This window comes from Lepisosteus oculatus, chromosome 9 (assembly GCF_040954835.1).
Source record: "Lepisosteus oculatus isolate fLepOcu1 chromosome 9, fLepOcu1.hap2, whole genome shotgun sequence".
In the NCBI taxonomy this organism is placed as follows: Eukaryota; Metazoa; Chordata; class Actinopteri; order Semionotiformes; family Lepisosteidae; genus Lepisosteus; species Lepisosteus oculatus.
In genome coordinates this window covers 42010693-42032489 of record NC_090704.1, presented here as the reverse complement: position 1 = coordinate 42032489, position 21797 = coordinate 42010693, and the positions used below count along the sequence as shown (strand labels likewise).

The 21797-nt window shown below is 46.4% G+C and overlaps 1 protein-coding gene across 4 annotated transcripts in view; it reads left to right on the top strand.

The window, feature by feature from the left end:
- sdk2b (sidekick cell adhesion molecule 2b) overlaps nucleotides 1–21797 on the top strand; it is a 226612-nt gene that overhangs the window by 183563 nt on the left and 21252 nt on the right. For 2 of the 4 annotated variants that reach the window (XM_069194565.1, XM_069194562.1), the window contains 24 exons: nucleotides 225–420; nucleotides 920–1018; nucleotides 1724–1915; nucleotides 4124–4245; nucleotides 4344–4453; nucleotides 5318–5468; nucleotides 5992–6229; nucleotides 8425–8540; nucleotides 9045–9234; nucleotides 9497–9595; nucleotides 9693–9887; nucleotides 10418–10619; nucleotides 10787–10890; nucleotides 11445–11515; nucleotides 12039–12174; nucleotides 13000–13056; nucleotides 13886–13987; nucleotides 14688–14803; nucleotides 15048–15234; nucleotides 16931–17068; nucleotides 18094–18306; nucleotides 18944–19069; nucleotides 20954–21118; nucleotides 21385–21525. In XM_069194565.1, coding sequence (XP_069050666.1) covers nucleotides 225–420; nucleotides 920–1018; nucleotides 1724–1915; nucleotides 4124–4245; nucleotides 4344–4453; nucleotides 5318–5468; nucleotides 5992–6229; nucleotides 8425–8540; nucleotides 9045–9234; nucleotides 9497–9595; nucleotides 9693–9887; nucleotides 10418–10619; nucleotides 10787–10890; nucleotides 11445–11515; nucleotides 12039–12174; nucleotides 13000–13056; nucleotides 13886–13987; nucleotides 14688–14803; nucleotides 15048–15234; nucleotides 16931–17068; nucleotides 18094–18306; nucleotides 18944–19069; nucleotides 20954–21118; nucleotides 21385–21525 — 3466 coding nt within the window. The remainder of the gene's footprint in view (nucleotides 1–224; nucleotides 421–919; nucleotides 1019–1723; nucleotides 1916–4123; nucleotides 4246–4343; nucleotides 4454–5317; nucleotides 5469–5991; nucleotides 6230–8424; nucleotides 8541–9044; nucleotides 9235–9496; nucleotides 9596–9692; nucleotides 9888–10417; nucleotides 10620–10786; nucleotides 10891–11444; nucleotides 11516–12038; nucleotides 12175–12999; nucleotides 13057–13885; nucleotides 13988–14687; nucleotides 14804–15047; nucleotides 15235–16930; nucleotides 17069–18093; nucleotides 18307–18943; nucleotides 19070–20953; nucleotides 21119–21384; nucleotides 21526–21797) is intronic. The other 2 variants (XM_069194563.1, XM_069194564.1) reach the window with 2 other exon arrangements.

Here is a 21797-nt window from a genome sequence, read left to right as displayed (position 1 = left end):
CTGTTTTTGGTTGCCAAACAAGAAATAACAGTAAAATAATGGGGAAATTGTCTAGATTGACAAGACCGTGGTTACCATGGGAGAAAGGAACTTGCTGGGTGTTCAGATTTCAGCTGATTTCTGCAGTCAGAATTGGGAAGCTGAGACTCGATAGCATCCCAAAGGTTTCTCAACCCCTCTTGTGGTTTTTTAACTCCATTTACCTCCCGCTACCCGACCCTTAGCTGTTGGCATGGGAACCAGGCAAGGAGGAGGAGGTTACCGTGGTAACTGTGAGGCCCAACTTCCAGGACAATGTCCATGTGGGGTACATCACAGGCCTGAAGAAGTTCACCGAGTATTTCAGCTCAGTCCTGTGCTTCACCACGCCCGGAGACGGCCCTCGCAGTGCCTCCCACGCCCTGCGCACACACGAGGACAGTGAGTCTCCCACAGCTCAAACTGGGCTTGAAAGAGTCAGCCCAAGTCATAATCAGCAAATCAATGCTCATTATCTTCTTTAATTTTATTTAGTGTGGGTTTGCTAAAAGAAACATTTGGTCCCCCTTCTCCCTGTAGGCTAGCTGCCCACTTCAAAGTAAAAGGTACTGCATTTGCCTAGTTAAATATAGTCAACATAGTTGACTTGAAAGGAAAAACTCATCCCATTGGATTTTAGTACAAAACCTTGAGTAATTGAAAACATTTGCAACTCCATCCTTTTTCTGTGCTTTTGTACTGTTAAAGGATGAGATTCTAAAAAAAATCCCATTTCATTCTAAATCTAAAGGCATGTGACGTGTGAGATATGGAAAATAAAATATTTGTGTAGGTGCAAAATAAATATTCTGCTCTGCCTGCATCAGCGTAAAAAGAGACGTATTTCAGATGTGTTCCTATCCTATCTTCCTGTGAAGAACCTGCTCTTTTGTGTCTCCAGTTCCCGGCGCTGTGGGTCACCTGAGTTTCACTGAGATCCTGGACACGTCTCTGAAAGTGAGCTGGAGGGAGCCCAACGAGAAGAACGGCATCCTGACAGGTACTGAGGGCAAGCTCTCCCTGCCACTGCTGGGATCCAGTCCCGATCCCTCTCCCTAGACAGCCCAGAGCTCCGCCTCTCCAGGGTCCTGGGCCACCACAGAGTCTTCCGCCCTCTAGGTCTCACGGGGGGCTGGCGCCTCTTCTGTCAGCCGCTGGTCCAGCACGCCCACACGCTGCTTTGGGTCCCACTTCAAAGTTGACCTCCCGTCCGTAAAGCCAACGCCAGTATGAGGAGCTGCAGACCACAGGGCGGGCTGGACGTGCGGCCCAGTCCGCGTTGTTCTGGTGGTTCTGAACTCAGAACAGACCATGCTTGTGGGGGGGGGGGTTTGCACTGGTGCTCATCCAGCAGGAAGTGGTCTGGTGACCTCATTCCACCAAATACAATTACCATCCCTCAACATCGCAAGACATTCTGAAGTGCCTTTCGGACTCCCACTATGGAATTTTATAAATATGCACATTATTGCATCCATCATAGTTACTTTAAAGAGGTGCAACATTATATACTTATATTATATATTTAGATATTTACGTTTATATGCTGCTTAGATATATATACAGTGTACTATAAAGGAATAGCAGTGTTGGTTTAATTTAATAGTTTGTATGCTTTATGTTGACAGTGCTTAGGAGGGAGCTCAGCTCGATTTAGAATAACCCTTTTAGAAGTCATAGAACATGCCTTGTCTTTCTCCCGTAGGGTACCGCATCTCCTGGGAGGAGTACAATCGCACCAACACGCGGGTCACCCACTACCTGCCCAACGTCACCCTGGAGTACCGGGTGACGGGCCTCACTGCCCTCACCACCTACACCATCGAGGTGGCTGCCATGACCTCCAAAGGCCAGGGCCAGCTGTCATCATCCACCATCTCCTCCGGTGTCCCCCCAGGTGAGTGCTGCCCCCCCCCCCCTCCGGCCCTTCCGCTGCCCAGCCCATCCTCCCGCTCTGTCCTGGCCCCCGACCAGCCTCAGGGGCCTCAGGGGCACCATGGGGGGCTGCATCGTCAGGGAGGCGAGCGCGTCTGACGTGGCTCTGCAGTGTGTCGCTCTCTGCTGAAAAAGAGGGAGCGTTAAGAGGGACCCTCATCGCAGTCGCCCCAGGCTTCGTGTCCTTGAGCTGCTCACCATGTAACATCAGCCAGCATAGTCCTTCCCGATAGAACATTTCTGAGGACCGCATTTTAAGAGGGAAGAGGGAAGAATCAGTCATTAGTTTCTGTACGTGAAAGATTTTTCTCTTCTGGCCCTGAACAAAACACCTAGCTAACATTGCCACCTTTGATGTTGTAATGCTTCTCTCTTGTGCAGGTTATGTACATAGATAAGATAAGATCACTTTATTGGCCATATACAATTTCATACCCCATCTTGCTCTCCGTGAGACAAGCAGACAGGGAGAGAGAAGCTTGGGGTCAGAGCGCAGGGTCAGCCATTGCACAGCGCCCCTGGAGCAGTTGGGGTTAAGGGCCTTGCTCAGAGGCCCAACAGAGTAGGATTCCTCTGCCAGCCGCGGGATTTGAACTGGCAACCTTCCAGCCACAGGCACAGATCCTTAGCCACAGAGACACCGCTCCGCCCAGGAGGTTATCTTGGTGCTTCTGATTTGGGTTATTTACCTTGCTAAGTAGGCAGATACACTGTGGGCACACTGCAAGCTGACCGCCTACCTAATTCTTCCACTAAGGAGTGGGCAGTTTGCCCAGGTGAAAGGACTGATGTGTGCACTGCTTCATTAACGGGTAGCAGAGCTCACCACACTGTGCTTCCTGACAGGCAGCCTGGAGATGTATGTCACTTCAGAAACTCCTTTTGGGATTTCTGGTTAACAAGCATGACAAACATCAGTCTGAGCACCGGCAGCAGAAATTAGAGTGGTAATTGCTGAGGACGTGAATCTCTCTCACCCCTGCACTGCCTGTAATTGGTCATCCTTTTTACGAGGAGCTGTCTGCCATTTGCTGTTTGTTTGTTTTTTATCTCCCTGCCTGCTGATTGTGTTCTTAGCTGTCTGCTTTTGCTCTGCAGCTTTCCTACTCCTAGGTGACGGGCTCACGTCTATAGCGAACTGCTTTGCGCAAGTAGTTTAGATGGATAGGCTAGACAAATGTGCAAGATTCAAACCGGTGATGTGTGAATGTGACTTGGGTTTGCCCTCTCCACAAGCCCTTGGTTCTTTTGTAGATAATGAGATGTGTCTCCTAAACTAGAGCCCTCTCCTCCCATTATGGCAATGAATATAGAATGTACTGTTCAGGCAGGGCTGTCATGTGAAAAAGATGCAATTACAGGGCGGATAGAGGAAACTCTGCTGCAGTACAAGGGGTAGTCACCAGAGGGCAGTATAACACAATAATCTGAGAGTCACTGCTCAACGTGGGGGTTTTATTCAGAGTTCAGAAACTTGTGTCCGGCTGTACATCAAAGTTTTCTGTGTGGTGAATGACAGCAGAAAAACAAGAGTATTTTTGTGACATTGAATACAACATAAAGCTCCCCAGGACCTTTAATGCTAACGTACTGCATGAGTCATAATAGGGAGCCTCATGTTTATCTGCAAGACTGCAGCCTCCCAGGCTTGAGGTCTGGCACCGAGTCTCTGAGCACTGATGTAATTTGAATGTTAGATACAGATGGAGCAGAGTATTGAGAGGCCACTGAATGGACATAACTTAGAGACAGCTTGTGGAACACTAACTGGAATTCCTGCTTGAACTCCTTGAGTCCTTGATTGTCTTGAAGTGCATCTGCAAGGGTGCAGAGCAAAGACACGTTCTTTGAAAGTGCATTCTTTGGTTCTTGCAGGTTTGATTTCTTACAGCTGATGTAAAAGGAAATATTTTTTAATGAGATCTTACCACTACCTATTTCCTGGGACAAATACCAATTCTATCTTTATCTGCTTCCATTATGATTCTATACGCCATTGCTTGCATGTTTTACTTCATAGCCTCTGATAAGTTGACAGTTACTTACTCTTGGCGTGCCATTGTCTCCCAGCATGCTCTGCAGTGGCACAATAATGCTGCTGTGCACCTTGAGCAGACGGGGTGATATGCATCAGGGCTGCGCTCACAATCACACTTTCCTCCTCCCACAGAGCTGCCTGGCCCGCCGACCAACATGGCCATATCCAACATCGGCCCCCGCTCTGTCACTCTGCAGTTCAAGCCCGGCTACGATGGCAAAACCTCCATCTCCAGGTGGCAGGTGGAGGCACAGGTGAGCATGCAACGCCTTTGCAGTGCTGGTGAACCGGCACCCATCCTGCAGGCTTTCATAACCCCGCCTGAGCTGCCTGTCTGGTTTCCTTCCTGAAGATCACGGTGATTGGTGAAAATGAGGAGTGGGTGCTGGTCCATCAGGTGCCCAACGAACCAGACGCCCGCTCCCTGGAGGTGCCCAACCTCAACCCCTATACCTTCTACAGGTGAGTGGGGGCAAAGTGAAAAGGTCTCTTCCTAGATTCTGCTTGGCGTTCTGTGAAGAGACTGCTGTGTGATATAATGTATTGGCAAATGTTAGACCCTTTTCTCAGTAAACAACATGACTCTGGTAAATCAAACTGGAAAAGTGCAATAAAGAAAGGAGGACAGACAAAGTTTACAAGTTAAGCTTGTCTCTCACTCACTTTTCTAAGGACAGCAACAAGATGAGCAAAATTTCCATACAAAAACATACATTTTTGTTTGTTACCATAAAAGGTGTAAACAAGGTCAGAAAGTTAAGCGGTTAGGTCACCCTTGGACAATTAACCAAGACCCCTAGTTACCTAAGACCCCTGTTCCCTTTCATGTTGCTAAGTCATGCGTAGGATACATTAGTTACAGTACATCTCCACTCAAAAGGCCTTGGAGAAACTTAGGCCAGCTGGGACTGCACAAAACAGTAAAACAGTTCTTGAGGGCTTACTTGTTACCTCCTTACAGGCATGGGTTCCTTCAAAAACCTTTGTCTTGTCAGGTTCTGTGCACTACCCTTACTATACCCCATACTATTAGAAGCTAAAGATTCTGAGTGGCTTTCCATGGACTGGCTAATTATACAACATCCAACACGAAGCTGATGCCCTATTGTAATATTACTGCAGCACAGCAGAATTGTATACGATAGTATGGTTGTAATGAATTCATTGTATCCCACGACGAGCGATCCCTGTGGTCCAGTTTACAGTTATGCTACGTCAGTGTTTTGCTGGATATCACTTGATAGTTATGAAGGTAGAAGGATGTTATGATGCCAGAAGCCAGATGTCAGATCTCCACATCCCCCTTCCCCCCACTTGCCCCAACAGGTTTCGAATGCGCCAGGTGAACATAGTCGGCACGAGCCCCCCCAGCCAGCCCTCCCGGAAGATCCAAACCCTGCAGGCCCCCCCGGACATCGCCCCCGCCAACGTCACTCTGCGCACAGCCAGCGAGACCAGCCTGTGGCTGCGCTGGGTGGTAAGCTCCTTCAGTAGATGTCTCACCGCTCTTCCTCTGATGTCCCTTGGTCTGCGTCAGAGCAATCCATCTGGCTGGTATCCAGTTGCAAGTGGAATTTGAGATGGAAATCAAGCAGTTTAACATTTTTTAAAACTTTAAATACATGGCCCCTGTTTTAAAAATTATTTGGCCCCTAAATGGATATAGGAAACAATGGTGGTATAAGCTATTAAGTATTATAACCACCGATCTCTACAAAATCAAAAGAAACTTCTACTACTGCAACCTGTTTCTTGAAGGCAGCTTTGGGACTGCAGTGTGGGGTGGTTTTATGGTTCTGAAGTTGTAACTGGAAGATTTTGAGTTCAGATCCCAGGTGAGATGCTGCTGTTGCACCCTTGAGCGAGGTTCTTGTCCTGAATTCCTGCAGTAAAAGACCCAGGCATCAGAATTAATAAAAGGGTCCTAGCGAGTAAGATTCTCCCGCATGATTTTGCTTTGCTGTGTCGTGTGTTTCTCACTGGGCCTTCTCGGTCCCCAGCCTCTGCCAGAGTGGGAATACAACGGGAACCCGGAGTTCGTGGGATACAGGGTGCAGTACTCACGGACGGGGGCGCAGGGCCGCGCGCTCACCCACGTCATCCAGGACCGGCTGGAGCGGGAGTTCACCATCGAGGACCTCGAGGAGTGGACAGAGTATGAAGTGAGGGTGCAGGCACTCAATGGCATCGGCGCCGGGCCCTGGAGCCAGCCTGTCCGCGGCAGAACCCGGGAGTCCGGTAAACAATTTGAGCGTGTATTTGATATAGTGCCCTGCTCAACAGTAAGCCACAGAATTACACAGCAGCTGACAGTGCTGCCTGTGCAGGACCAGGAGTGGGCCTGGAGGAGGGGAAAACCCCCCTCGGGGAGAAACGAAACCTCTGGGGATACCCAGCTTGATGGTCGCTGACCCACTAACAGATGTATTAGGGCTGCGTTAATCATGGTCAGTCATGGACAATCTCTGCAAAGCTAATGGGCTGAGATCCTGCTATCCTTAGTCTGTCATCAGGGTTATCTGAGTGAAGTAGCAGAGGTTTCCTGGGTCTGTGTCTTATCATTAGCATTCTAACGTTACAGGTCGTCAGCACATGCATGCTTAGTGGTGGATCTGAGATTGTAGGCTAAGAAAAGCAGTAACTAAAGAAACAAGTCTGGAGCCTTGATTTAAAGGCTGAGACCATAGGAGCATCTCTTATGTTTTATTGCCATATAGGCCATTTGCTAGATGGGCCAAGTAGCCTCCTCCCATTTGTAACCCTTCTTATATTTAGGGGGTCTCTTTCCACCTCTTTCCACTCAAAGCTTAGCTGACTACAGCCCTTTAGATATGAGACACAGACACACACACACAAGGATTTCTACTGCAGGAGTATTCATTCAAACAATGGTAAATGACAGGGATCTTGTGCATTAGTCATATCAAATAATATACCTGCCATGTGTGTGAGTTCATAAAAATTATTCTAAAATATGAGGTTTCTCTGTGGTATTCAGCCTGATAGACTCTCTGTTTTTGTAGCCAGACTGAAGTATTGCTGATGGTTATCATTCATTCCCAGCACTGTGAAAAGACATTACTCTTTGAAACTATTTTTAGCATTTACTTTTATTTACAGTTTACGATTTAATGGGACAGTTTATCTCGTAAAACATCGTTCTGCCCTGAATCTGTTTGCACTATTTTTAATTTTCTTTTATGTCTCAATTTTTTTGTTAACACTAAACTTGTAGGCTGTCTGACAGGATATGTGGTGTTTAAAATCAGTTTGATATAAATCTTACACATGGTCTCCATTCAGCTTTTTGTCTGAAGCCGTGACAATGTGGATTCAATGATAGTTTCCTCGCCCACCTACCCAAATGTTGAACCATCTTGCTGAACGGAAACTGCTCTCCATAGGCTCTTTTGTCTGTACTCACAATCACAGCTGTGCCAGACTGAAAGTTTGAAGAGGAAAGCAGAATGGTTTGATCTCTGCCGATGAAAGCCAGACAGTTCCAAGTTCAGCTGGTTAAAAACAATGAAGAATTCACTACTGCACATTTGGAAAAGAAGCTTTGCTCTTGTCTTATAGAGCTTGTATTTTTTTCTGTTCTCCAAATCTTTGCTCTGGAGCGGATCCACTGTCTCCTGTCTGGCTTGTCTGGTGTCCATGGTGACCAGATTACAGGGAAGGGAACAGGAAATGGGGAACACATGGGATATATGAGGGTTTTGTGTGCTGTTCTACTATTTTGGATAAATTCCCCAAGGCTACTGGTTTCGTGTAGGAGGACGTTGCCTGCTCTTGGCGTTTTTATTTTCATGAATCTGTGTTTGCCCTGTATGTGTGGAACCAAACAGCAGGTGGTCAGCTCAATTATTAAACCTGCTCTTAGGCTGATTGTCAGGCCTCATTGCCTCAAGGTTATGCTGGTTGTACATGCACAGGTCTCCCCTCTTATGTTGGCCGAGAATTAAAATATTTTTTCCCTTTGCATAAAAAGGTAGAGGAACAGCCCATTAGAGGGTCTTAACATATGCTTTCCTCAGTGCAAGGGAGCACAGAATGTCTTCATGGAAAATTATTATGGATTTGTTTTGCTGAAGCTTTAATTCAAAGTGACTTTGATTTGCTCCCAATCATACAGTTGAGTGATTTACTGGAGCAATCTGAGTGAAGTGCTGTCCTCAAGGAAGCAGCCACACCCCGGAATTGAACCCTCAACCTTTCAATTACAAGCCCACAGGCCCGACCACTCCTCCACACGTTACGAGCCTCCGGGTTATTCCCGCTGAATCCATTGAGAGCAGTTTTGAGGTTTACAACATTGACGCTATTAATCACATCAGCTGGCAGAGCGAGCGTATTCTGTGTGTTTAGACAAAGGCGATTTTTTTCCCTCATTCCCTCATCAGACCTTTCGTTCTCCTTCCGCTTTCCCACAGTCCCCTCCTGCGGCCCAACCAACATCACCGCCTTCGCCACCACCTCCAGCAGCATCCTGATCCGCTGGCACGAGGTTCCTGAGCCGGACCGGAATGGGCTCATTCTTGGATACAAGGTGCGGCACCAAACCACGAGCCTCATTCCTCTTCTCAGCTGGGACCCGGATTCTCCTAAAATTCAGGGTTCCCTTTATACAAAAACATTGCCACATGATAAGTTTTGAAAATGAGGGAAAAAAAAGGTTGCAAATTTAAAAAGAGAGGTGTAAACAGCCTTAAGGGATTCTTAAATGAGCAACAGAAAATCATTTGCATGACACCATGGTTTTAATTAAGAGAGCAGACAGGTGAAATCATAGCTAGAGTTTCTGAATATAGCCTTTACTTTGGTAATCAGATGCTGCCTGAGAATTAACTGGTTTGGGGTGATGACACAGCTCACAGCTCACATCTCCGGTTTGGAAATGGACAGTTATACATGCATCATTTATCAGTATGAGCCTCTAAGACAGAAATCAGCCAAGACTTGCAAGAATAATTATGTGTTTCACAAACACCAGCTGCCTTGGGGCTGAGGAGTGTGTTATGCACTGCTGTGACTCTCTCTCTCTCGGTCTCAGGTGGTGTACAAGGAGAAAGACTCAGATTCACCCCTGCGGTTCTGGACAGTAGAGGGCAATGCCACACAAAGTGTCCAGCTTACGGGCCTGGGGAAGTATGTCCTGTACCAGATTCAGGTGCTGGCGTTCACCCGGATCGGAGATGGGGTCCCCAGCAAACCCCCAATCCTGGAGAGGACCCTGGATGATGGTACACACAGAACACCTGCCAGTTATAGTGAAATGCTCTGCAGGTTTTACATACTGAGAAGCAAAAGTGCCATTCGACAGATCTGACAAGATCACTAGAGAAGTTGTTGATTGAGCTTGTCCATCCTTAAAGTGAGCTGTTAAACATCCAGCACAAAACGTTTTTCAGTAATCCACAACAGTAGTGTTTTTTTTTCCATTGAATCTTAATCTGAAATAAACTCCCTTTCCACAAGGAAGTGAACCTCCCGTTTTCCTTTCAGTGCCCGGACCCCCAGTGGGTATTCTCTTCCCTGAGGTGCGGACAAACTCTGTCAGGCTCATCTGGCAATCGCCTGCCCAGCCTAACGGCATCATTCTTGGTGAGTTTCCAGTGTGGGTACTGGTAAAGGTCCCGAGAGAGCCATCTGGCCTTGTGTCATGTCACTGAAACCATGTCCATCTCCTGTTCCCTCCTAGCGTACCAGATCACTTACCGCCTGAACTCTACCAGCAGTAACACAGCCACCGTGGAAGTGCTGAACCCCAGCACTCGACAGTTTACTGTGACCGGACTGAAACCCGAGTCTGTGTATGTGTTCCGCATCACAGCACAGACAAGGAAAGGCTGGGGGGAAGTGGCTGAGGCCCTGGTGGTCACCACAGAGAAGAGAGGTACCCCTAAAACCCTGTCTGAAGAGCCTGTCTGACATATCAGCAATTGTGCATTTTTTGTAGAAAATTAAAATGAGTCTTTACTACAGTACATGAAATAGGCTTGTTTCCTACGACCTCTAATGCACACACCTCCTACTTTCATACATAATTTGTTCTATCACTGAGAGCTCTGGAAGAGGTGTTTTCAAGTGTTTTCTTATAGACCTTTAAAGTGAATGACTTCAACTTAAATGGCTAATCTCTAAAACATACAATAATCACAAGCAAAGATCCATTTAGGCCGCTGAACATCCATTTATTTTCTATCCCCATATTGTTATTCATGGTCAAGCCACAGCACAGAAAAAAAACAACTAAAATAGCATAGTACCCGTAATTCAATGGGCTGTTAGAATTTATTGATTTGGATGGAAAGCCTGCTTTGACTGGACCAGCAATGCAGGGTATTTGTGTGTCCAGGGACTGGGCTAGGCACTGGGCCTTGTGTAGTTGTGCTGTCATAGTAACCACCCCTCTCTCCCTCTCAGCCCGGCCCCAGCCCACCAGCAGGCCAACAGTCCAGCAGGAAAACGTGCAGGCCCGCAGTGTGCTGTTGTCATGGGAACCAGGCAGCGATGGGCTCTCTCCCGTTCGATATTACACGGTCCAGTTGAGAGAGCTCCCTAACAAGAACTGGACTGTCCACTCAGCCTCTGTCAGCCACGAGGCAACCTCTTACATTGTGAACAGGTAAGAGCAGCCCATACACGTACAGTATACCTCTTGTCACTCATTATTAGCTCTGGGATTGCTTATCAATGAAGAATTGATACGTATTTCTCACGATTGAACTGAACCAGCTGCGTCAAGCCTGCAGATCGGATGGAGTGTATTCAATTGTCCTTCCTCCTTGACAGACTGAAGCCCTTCACTTCCTACCAGTTCAGAGTCAAAGCGACCAATGATATTGGAGATAGCGAGTACAGCGAAGAGAGTGAAGCCATCACCACACTGCAGGACGGTGAGGATATTGACCCCTCATCCCACTCAGGAGATTTAATCAGGAGATTAAAGAATCTTGTTCTACTGTGTCCCCTTTCATTTTTGGCCATGGACCTAACACCTGACCTGTCACACTGTTCCACCTGAATTCTGCCCATCTTCCTTGTCTTTACCTCATGTGTACAAGTGTGTACACAAACCCCTGGATGTAAATGCTAATGTCCTTTACAAAATCTTTACAAAGGATTTTGATCTGCGTCAAACACTGATAAATATCTTGTGTCCTTGAGGCTTTTTAACTGAATCATGTCAGAACATATCTGTGATTGCTTTGGAACAAAGAACAAATCAAGTCAAAAGTATGTTATCTATACAGAAGATCCATAAAACCAGTTTACCTGATTATGATGCTCACAAGAAACAAGTATGTTTCCCTCATTCCTGGGTTTTACCCTCTTCTACAGCCCTAAGTAAAGTTATTTGTGTGTAACACGTGATAGACCGTGCTAGAAATTCCCATGGGCCGACCGCTGATTCACACGCTGAACTGTTCCTGTCTCCTTTCCTGTTTAGCCCCGGACGCGGCTCCTGTAATCCTCTCTGTTACACCTCACACCACGACATCTGTGCTGATTCGCTGGCAGGTAACAAGCCAAATGTTGAAGCTAAGCTCTAACTGCAACACCTTCGCTTGCCAAGTTATTTCACTTAAGAAACCCATTGGAGTTAATTCTGGGGACTCTATCCCTGCACCTACAGATCTTGCAGTTTAATATACCTGCTAATCAAACGGATGTCTTCTGAACTTTAGATGGGGTACGAGATCACGTTTAAGAATTCAGGCAGGCAGACCTGTTGTTTGCTGTAACCATTTTAAATGTTTAGCTGACTTTTTCTCAGGCGGCTGGACATTAGGTAAAGCATCCTGTGATTCGCGACCAAAATATTCCTATACTGTGTAACATTCTGTGTTTAAATATATGTCTTTGTCCAGACATTTATGTTAACAGAAGAGGTTAGTTGGTTCCTACTTGATCTTCGTTCTCGAGAATGATTGTATTTAGAGCACGGTTTCGCAGAGGCCTGCCGTAGAGTCAACTCTTCTCGGGATGTCACTCACTCCTTGACCCCTGTCCTCCCCTCTCCCCTCTCCCCCCCCAACCACAGCCCCCCTCGGAGGAGCACATCAACGGCATCCTCCTGGGCTTCCGGATCCACTACCGCGAGCTGCTGTACGAGCGGCTCCGCAGCTTCACCGTGCGCACCTTCAACGGCCCCACGGCCACCTGGGCCGAGCTGACCTGTGAGTGCGGCCTGCTCCCTCTCCTCTGGGGTCCGGCTCGCTTGCCGGGCTTTCCCGTCCGGCGTGTTGACCCGTTTATCTTGTGCACGAATATGATCAATAAAGTAATGTAGGACAGAAATCTAAGAACTCTTCAGCCCTTAAGGACAGAAGAACAGCTTACGTGCTGGATTCATCAGCAGCTTACAGATCTTGCCAACAGATGACGACTGTAACACTTACTGTATCAGGCTCTCCAGAAGCAGGGATGGCGACCCCTGACATACTCTTTTCTTAGCTCTTCTATACCTGTCTATACCTCTTCTCCTGCCTTTCTTTGTGAGGGTGGGAGTCTTTGGATGAAGTGTCATTTTCTTTGCTTCAGGTGTGTGCGTTTTCAGTTCCTGGGGTGGGGGTGGAGGGGCAGTTTGTGTTTTATTTGTAGTCATCATCTCTCTGGTTGTGTGTTTGTTTTCATACCAAACCTTGGGCTCAAATTCTAAACCTTCCTGAGTCTCAGCTCTGAGTGAAAGTCTGAATTACTGCTGAAACTGAATGAAAACGTAACCCAATCTCCTCTACAGTGACTCCCTATAACCCCCTGGCTGTGACTGACACCGTGCTGTGGAGCCCAGGCAGTCAGTACCCTTGTACAGTGTTCCCTGTTTTGTGTTTCGGACTTGTTCTGTGTTGTTTTTCTTAACCTCTGCTTTAAAATCAGCCCTGATCATTGCACTGGTTGGAGCAGCGCTGCTCCAGCTGAATGTGGTGTGAACTAACTCACTAACCTCTGTCTCTCCCTCTCTCTCACTGCTGCCCCCCAACCCTCCCCCATGCCCCACACAGCGCCCTACAGCGTGAGGAACCTGACAGAGTCCTCGCTCACCCAATACGAGCTGGACAGTAAGTCCTCCCACATTCATTGTCTACTCTTTCAGTGGTAGGAAGGTTAAAAGGCGCCAGTTGGCAATGAACACGTTTTGACTCGTGTCTTCACGGCTAAGGTGACCCGCCCACCCCCTGACCCCACAGCTGGTTCCTTTTCGTTTTCTTCTGATAGACTGTTTGAAGTTACAGGTGTGGTTTTTCTATTTTGTTGACTTGGTGTTCGTTTTTTTCTATTTTGTTGTTAATGTTTGAAGTGGTTAATGTTTCCCGACTGGGAAAATAATTCCCTAATTGCAAGAAATCACAGGTTGGCGGCACACTCACTGCCAGGGTCAGGTGGTTATTAGTCAGCCAAGCTCTTTGGTAACACAGTGACTTGTCAGTGACAGACATGGTGCTTTTGCTGTCAGCACCTGTAAAGTACAACGGAGTCTGCACTGTGTGTCACCACCACAAGGCCAATCTATTTAAATGTAAAAATCATATCAGTTAATTTTATGATGTCAAAATACAAGGCCCTAGAAATAAAACTGTCAGTGGGGCAAGATGTTTCTGTTGACGTCATTATTTTGTAAAACATTTTCCTTTTTCTACGGATTTCTGCACTGTTTAAGTGGCATGGGGGTAGGAAGAGGATTTATGTTCCTAGCTAGTGCAGTTATGTTATGATAAATTTTTCCTACGCAAACTCGCCCGATTATAAGAACAGAATGGGAAATCAGTTACAATGTAGTGGCAAAATATTGCAGTCAGGTTTGGGAGTTTCTAACATCTAAAAGGAAATGGAGAAAAGAGCTGGCTTGCTGTGCTGTGGCTGAGGGTGTTGCTGTGTTGTGTCCCGCAGACCTGAGCAAACACAAGCGCTACGAGATCCGTCTGAGTGTTTACAACGCCGTGGGGGAGGGGCCCACCAGCGCACCACAGGAAGTGTTTGTGGGAGAGGCGGGTGAGTGGTAGGAGCTACGATATCCTGTCTGCTCCGGTGTGACGTCATCGGTGACTCTCCTTCAGTCTGACCGGCACAGACACAACACTGACTGCTTGGGCCCATTCTGCTGCTTGTTCTATGTGTCACGTGTTCTCGATATTGAACTGAACATGACATTTAGTGTCTAATGAAGATGATGACGAGTTTCATAAACATAATACTATTGTTAAAGATCTAAATCATGTCTGCTTTAGGTAGTTGTCAGATTCTAGCTCCAAGCCTGAACTGTTGTGGATTTTGTTAAGTTTAACATAAAATGAGAATCCATTCTCTCCAGACACTTACATTCTTAATAGTATATAGACATTTATTATTTTTATTATTGTATTTCAATAAAGTATTAAATAGACATTTCTCAGTGTTTTGTCATTAAGAGCTATGTTGTATGTTTTTATATAAGAATTTAATGCATTTGTATATTGATTACAGTTTCTTCACTAAATGTTGTTATGATTCATAAAAATCTTCCCTTATATAAAAAGCCACCAATTCCATGCTTTCAATGCTGGATCTTGCAGAATACCTCTGACCTTGCCAATTGCTATGCTTGACTTACCTCTACTCATATGTGGAAGTTTCTAGGGATGGTTGCAGTGCACAGAAGTGATAGATTTCCAGGGAGTACAGAATTATCAAACCCATGATGCCTTTTTTTCAGTTCCTACTGCCCCGCCCCAGAATGTGGCTATCCAATCAGCAACTGCCACACAGCTCGATGTCACCTGGGACCCGCCCCCTCTGGAGGCTCAGAATGGTGACATCCAGGGATATAAGGTATTATTCTGTTCTATGTAAAAACCTGCAATTTGTTCGTTTTGTCTCAAAATATGGTGTGTGTTACCCAGCCTTGCAGTGGAAGATGGGAAAGGGGTTGGTATTTTAATCAGTACCTTATTAAGCAAAACCTGGGATTGCCACTCCTGGGCTGCAGAGCTGTGAAAGCTCAGGGCTGTTCTGGTGTCAGTCAGCAGCTGACTCTTCGGGTCCTCTCCCCCACCAACCTGCTCTCCTGCTCCAGATCTATTTCTGGGAGTTCCAGCGGCAGAATCAGACGGAGCGGCTCCGGACTCTGTTCCTTCCCGAAGGAGGGGTGAAGCTGAAGAACCTGACGGGCTACACCACCTACATGATCAGCGTGGCGGCCTTCAATGCAGCGGGGGATGGCCCCCGCAGCCCCGCCACCAGGGGGCGCACTCAGCAGGCAGGTGAGGGAGTGGAGTGCATAAACTGCTCAGGGCTTATCAGAACCCGGAAGGAAAAGAAAATGAACAACAATAAGAACCTTAAAGGGTGTTATCCACAGTGTCCTGACCAAATGTCCCATTGGCCTTTACCAATCATGGCCTCCTAATAATCCCCATCTCTGAACTGCCTTCATCACCCTGTTCTCCTCCCCACTGAGAGCTGGTGTGTGGGGAGAGTACCTGTAAATGTATTATTATGAGAATATTATTTCGTGTCCAGATTTGTACATTATGAAAGGGATGTCTGGCCAGTTGAAGAACTCATCCGTCCATTTTTTAACTGCTTTATCCAATTCAGGGTCACTGGGGAGCTAGAGTAAATCCTGGCAAGCAAGGCACCAAGGCAGGGGACACTCTGGACCGGACGCCTGTCCATCACAGGGCAGACACGGACATAGACATGCGCACACTCACACCTGCGCCAGTTTTCCCAGAAGCCAATTAACCTGCCATTAACTTAACTTATTATGAACTTAACTACATTATTCACTTAACATGAGTCTTTGGACTGTGGGAGGAAACCAGAGCAGCCAAAGGAAACCCAGGCCAACACTGGGAGAACAAACTCCACACAGTTAGCGCCCTAGGTCCAGAATTGAACCCAGGGCCCCAGCGCAGAAAAGTAGCAATACTGACCACTGCACAGCTGTGTCAGTTAAAGAATTTCCCCATTTGTTATAGGTGTAGTCAGCACTGCTGTTTGCCTTAGACGCTCGTGTGTTTATAGCTGCTTCATCCATCGCATTACAACATACCCCTTAAATTTGGAGGTTTCTGTAGACTTTAATTTACAGTGTTTGCAGGATGAGCTCAGAACATAAATGGTTTGTTTTTTGCCCCAAGTGAAAACAAAGCCCCACTTCGCAGTTTGGGAGCAATGTGTTTCTGATTTCCACTTCTGAAACGGCTTCCGGACGGGATGAAGTAGAGAGCGAGGAGGGGGGGGATCCTGGGAAGACTATTGCTGGAGTTTTGTTGGCACGTCTGCGCGGAGCAGCCGGAGACACGGAAGTTTCTGACAGTCTTGCGGAGGAGAGGGGAAGATGGCGGGTGGCAGGTTCTGGGCCAGCCCTTACAATGGGGCCTGTGTTCTGGGACGCAGAGAGCCGCCACGCCGCTCGCGAAAACACAGCAGATTTTTTAGAAACACTTTTCCCCTTTCCGCTCTCACAAACAATCCTGCACTGTGTGGCCTGGCTGAATCTGTGAAAGGGAAACGCTAGCTGGGGTCTTGGCCCTCTCCCATTTGATTTAGTGCTGCTGTGCTCTTCTCTGTGTCTCTCCCCGGCTCTCCGCGCTGACACTGTCCGTGATGTAACACACGACTGCTGTCTTCCCTGGCTCTTCTGCTAAAGACTGTCTCGGAGTTTTCAAACTCTGCCCCATCCTCCCTGTCTAAGCCCTTTCCATGAAGCGCTGTCACAGACAGCCATTTAGACATTTTCAAATTCAACTGCCTATCGATTTTACGGACCTGCACCTGAGATTACAGAAGCCTTGGATGTCTTGTTTGTGCTGAGAAGTTTTTGTTCTTTCCGTAGAAAATGCCTTGCATGGTGCATTTGGCAGCATGACAGCAAGGTCTGTCCTCAATGACTTTCCTCATAATTTAGAAGAGTCTCTCTGAGGCGCTGTCTCTAACAAACCTCTGATTTAGCCCCCAGCGCTCCAAGTTTCATCCACTTCAGTGAACTGACCACTACCTCAGTCAACGTGTCTTGGGGGGAACCTGTCCACCCAAATGGCATTATTGAGGGATACCGGCTCATCTATGAACCCTGCACGCCAGTAGATGGTATGTTCCACCTTCCCATTATAGCTGCGTTAGAGCTGGTGCTTTTTTTTTCCTTTAAGGAACCACATAGAAATTTTGGCTTTAGTGTAAAGGGGCCACTCTCTGCTGTACATATGGTCAACTGAGTGTACAGTTTCAAGCCTTGTTCTGGGCGCCAGAAGGCACAGATGGTGTGAACTTCGGAACAGAAGCACTTTCCCCAGCTCAGTGTAATTATCACAAGTCTTATTTTCACCGAGGAGCTTTCTGTAGCCCAGACACTGGTACCACTCAGGCATTCTGTGAGGTCTACTAGCCTCTTGCTGAGCAACCATTCTGAATCAATTAAAGCATATCTCAGGGGACACAGGATGTAAGATAATATGTCAAATTGACCTTTTCTTTTACAGCAGTTGACCTGTTTTATTAGCAGCTGTTATGGCCTACTTAGCCCTTCTGTGTCCCAAAGTTCAAGGGAAAAGATGCTCTTGTATCTCATGGGATGTGCTAGAGTTAATATACTGTCTTAATAATTTCCCATGGAAGGGAGAACTGACTCCTCCAACCTGAGGGGTTTTCCAGGCTTGTGAAACTGATGTGAAGCAGAAGTGAAGGACATACAGTATGCTAAGTGGGAGAAATGCCGGAGGAGTGTGGCTTTAAAAAGTGCAGACTTCAAGATTCATTGCGTTTGCATCTCTGCATATTAGAAATTCTGGCTAGCAGATCTGCAAAAACTAGATCTCCCTTTCAAATGAAATAGCCCAGGAGGCCCACACTGAGCCAGCTTGTGTAGAGATTAGTACTGAATACTGGGGTTGTGGCAGCTCGGTTGAAAAAGCAGTCCAGCTGTAGATACGCTTCACTCAGCCATCACTCTGTAGAATTTCCTGTAGTTTCTTGGAGGGATGATGAATTGAACATTTTAAAATATGAGGATATTGTGGTGTCCTGGTTATTGTGTAATGTTGTGTAATACATGTGCATGCATGACTGTGCAATCCTAAATGAATGGGACCGACTCTAAATGCAGTATGTTTATCTAGAGTCCTCAGTGGCCTGTGCCGACTCCTGTCTTCACTCCCCCTCCCCCCCAGGCGTCAGTAAGATCGTGACAGTGGACGTGAAGGGGAGCGCCCCCCTGTGGATGAAGATCAAGGACCTGGCCGACGGGGTGACCTATAACTTCCGCATCCGGGCCAAGACCTTCGCTTACGGGCCGGAGGTGGAGGCCAACATCACCACCGGGCCTGGAGAAGGTCTGTTTTTTCCTGTTCTTGTGTCCATCCCTCGTCCCCTTCCAGTTAGTACAGGTGCTCCTCTTCCTACAAACCCTCCATGTCTACATGCAGACATGACAGCCTGTTGAGACGGTCCCCAGACAAGACAAAACAGCCTAGGCTCTGAGGCTGTGGTAGAAGTTCCAGTGAGGTTTCCAAATTAGGGTGGTGTTGTGTCCAGTCAAGGGTGCAGGGAGTCTTTCAGGAGACACCTTTGAATGAGCATAAAGAACAAGACCACACACATTTCAATTTCAAATTCAAAAAGCTTTTATTGGCATGACAGATGAATTACAGTGTTGCTAAAGCGGATAGAATTAACACAGCATTTAATGACAGAAACAGGCTCGCTGATTCAGTTTCTGTTTCATATCAGACAGGATATCTGTTTGATATCTGGGCATCATTAAATTTTTAATTTTGTAACTCTGTTTTAAACTGTTGAGACAGGGCTAATAAATCTTATTTTGTTGGGTGAGCCTCACAGATGCATATTCTGAGCCAGTCAACGAAGAGTGTTGTATTCTGACAGCAAAGCAATCTGGCATTTTTATTTCTCCGGATTGGATTTGCGACACTGAGCCATCTCTCCCTGTCTCTCTCTCCCCTCTCCCAGGAGCCCCTGGCCCCCCAGGGGAGCCCTTTATCTCTCGATACGGCTCGGCTCTCACCCTTCACTGGGCAAATGGGGACCCCGGGCGAGCCCCCATAACCCGCTACGTCATCGAGGCCAGACCCTCAGGTAAGCCTGGCAGAAGGGTGTTTCTCAAAGCGCTGCTTGCCATTTTCATAGGTTTCATGAACATTGTCTATGAAACTACAATACTTTTTCAAGAGTTACTTTTTCTAAGTTTATTGAACAATCATGCATTTAGTGAATTAGCTGATTTAAGGTGGAAGGCACCAATAGTTAATAGTATGTAGCTGAAGTCAAACTTAAAATGTGTGCAATTTTGTAATGCACTAGCTAGGCCTCATTTACAACACTGTGCACAATTTCGGTCACGATTTTATAAAAAAGATTTGGCAGCTCTGTAATCAGTCCCGAGAAGAGCGATAAGATGCATTCTGGGACTTTAAGAAACGTTCTACACTGACAGGCTGAAGGAGCTGAACCTTTTTAGACTGAAGCAGAGGAGGCTACAAGCAAACTTGATACAAGTTTTCAGAATTATGGAAGGCTTTGATAAGGTCAACCCAGCTGACTTCTTCAGAATCAACAGTGAAACATGGACCAGTTCCCACAACACGAGTGGAAACTTCTATATATGGAAGTGTATTTAAAACTGAATACAGGAGGAACTTTATTCAAAAGGTTGTTGGAGTCTGGAGCAAGCTACTGTGTGTTTGGAGCTGTTCTTTGGCTTCCTTCAAGAAACAGCTGGATAAGATGCTTGGATCAATTAACCACTAATCAGCAAACAGGCTAGATGAGCCTCCTCTTGACTGGAACCTTTCTTTTTTTATAAAAATTCAAAGTTAAACTCATTCTAGTTATTGTAACTATATATCTGCATGTAGTGTAAATATACTGTATTTGAGAAACAGAAGCTTCCAGTCAAAATACCAGGTTGTCTCCAGCCTGTTGCCATGAAAATCGTTGTCTGCTTGTCTTTCAAAATGATTGTTACACAAGAATGTTTTTGCAAGTTTTATTTTAAAACAATGAGGCTGGGAAGCCAGCAGCAGCCTGGATAACGGCAATCATTTCTCAGCCTTTCCAAGCAAAGTTATCCCATTCCATAGAACCCAGGAAGATGAACAGCAGGGCACCATAATTGTTCCTCTAAGTCTTTTAATGGAATATCGATCGGGGCACATCAAGGGAAGATAGAAGAATCAAGTATCACAGTGACTGACACTGACTGATCAACACAGGGGAGTGTGGGAGAGGGCTGGAGGAGGACGAGGGGGATCGATTGCACTGTTTCTGGGAACAGAAGAAGGGGTGGAAAACATGGCTGTGCAGATGCTGAGACTACAACACGGGACAGGTTGTCAGCAGCCAAGCGTCCTGCCAGTGAAAAGATTCAGCTTGCGTGTCACTCAGATAGCTCCCAGAGGAATTACTACCAAGTCTGCTTTTCCTTATGTCAGTCTGCCTTTCCAGCAGCACATCAGACATTTCGGAACCAGAAACTGATCGTATCTCCTGCAAGCAATCTATCTGGCCAGTGTATCTTGTGTGTGCCCTTTGCATTCTTGATTATTCCTTGGTTGAGCTGCAGTGCGTTTTATTGCAAAGTAAACTGAACAGTAATGCAAGATCTGCATTTACTCTACCCATGGGAAATCACAATACTCCGCAGGCTGGTTAGCCATTCTGTGTGGTTTTCAGGTTTACATGAAATGCAAATGAAGGAGCTATCTTCCAGCTTTAAACCTAAAATCAAGGATCTAAAAGAGATTATGTAACATTTTAGAAATGTTGGTAGGTGTTAAGATCTCACCTTTATTGAAAGTCACAGGCACCAAAGATACTTATTTATGGGAGCCTTTCAGTGAGAAGAATTACATACTAACATCTCCGTAGTCTGGTGTCAGTAATAAAATATCTCTAGTCCTTAAGATACAATTTCTGTTGGCTTTTACCTAACCGCATACCCCATTGCTACTTTGTATGCAGATGAGGGATTGTGGGACATCCTCATCAAGGACATTCCGAAGGAAGTGACATCATACACATTCAATATGGACATACTGAAACAAGGAGTGAGCTATGATTTCCGGGTCATCGGGGTCAACGACTATGGCTATGGTTCACCCAGTGCTCCCTCACCTTCTATTTCTGGTCAGATATTGTTTTTTTATTGTTCTTTTTTTTGTCTTTAACCTTTTACAGCTAGTGTGAAGTAGAAACTGTTCGAATCCCGACTGATTTTTTGTGTTTTCTTTACCTAAGATGTAGATAAAATCAAACTTTGTGCCTCAGTACTCCCGCACATTGAATTCACTCTCAGTTTGTGGACAGTGTAAACCAGCAAAACACTCGTGAAAACCAAACTGAATAGTCTTTGCTGTTCCCTTTTTTGACAATATCATATCCTTGGCCTCCAGCCCAGAAGGTGGCACCCTTCTACGAGGAGTGGTGGTTCCTGGTGGTGGTCGCGCTGGTGGGGCTCATCTTTATCCTGCTGCTGGTTTTCATCCTGATCATTCGTGGGCAGAGCAAGAAATATGCGAAGAAATCTGATTCAGGTACGTGGAAGGCTCGTGCTCACGTGTCAGGTGTTAAGAGAACAGCCATTATGCTAACCATCTACTTTGAAAGATAAAAGGGAATATTCTCAAAGCAAAATGTTGTACAGGTAGATGACTATCAAAGTTGGTCATTGTGTCTTTCCCCTGTCCTGCAGTATCCCATGACAGCCATGGGTTCTGAGCAAGGTGGCTGGACATTCAGCAGGGGGCAGTCTTCTCCTGAGCCATGTGTCAGCATACCGTTGCGCAGAGCTTGTGTCCTGTAATTT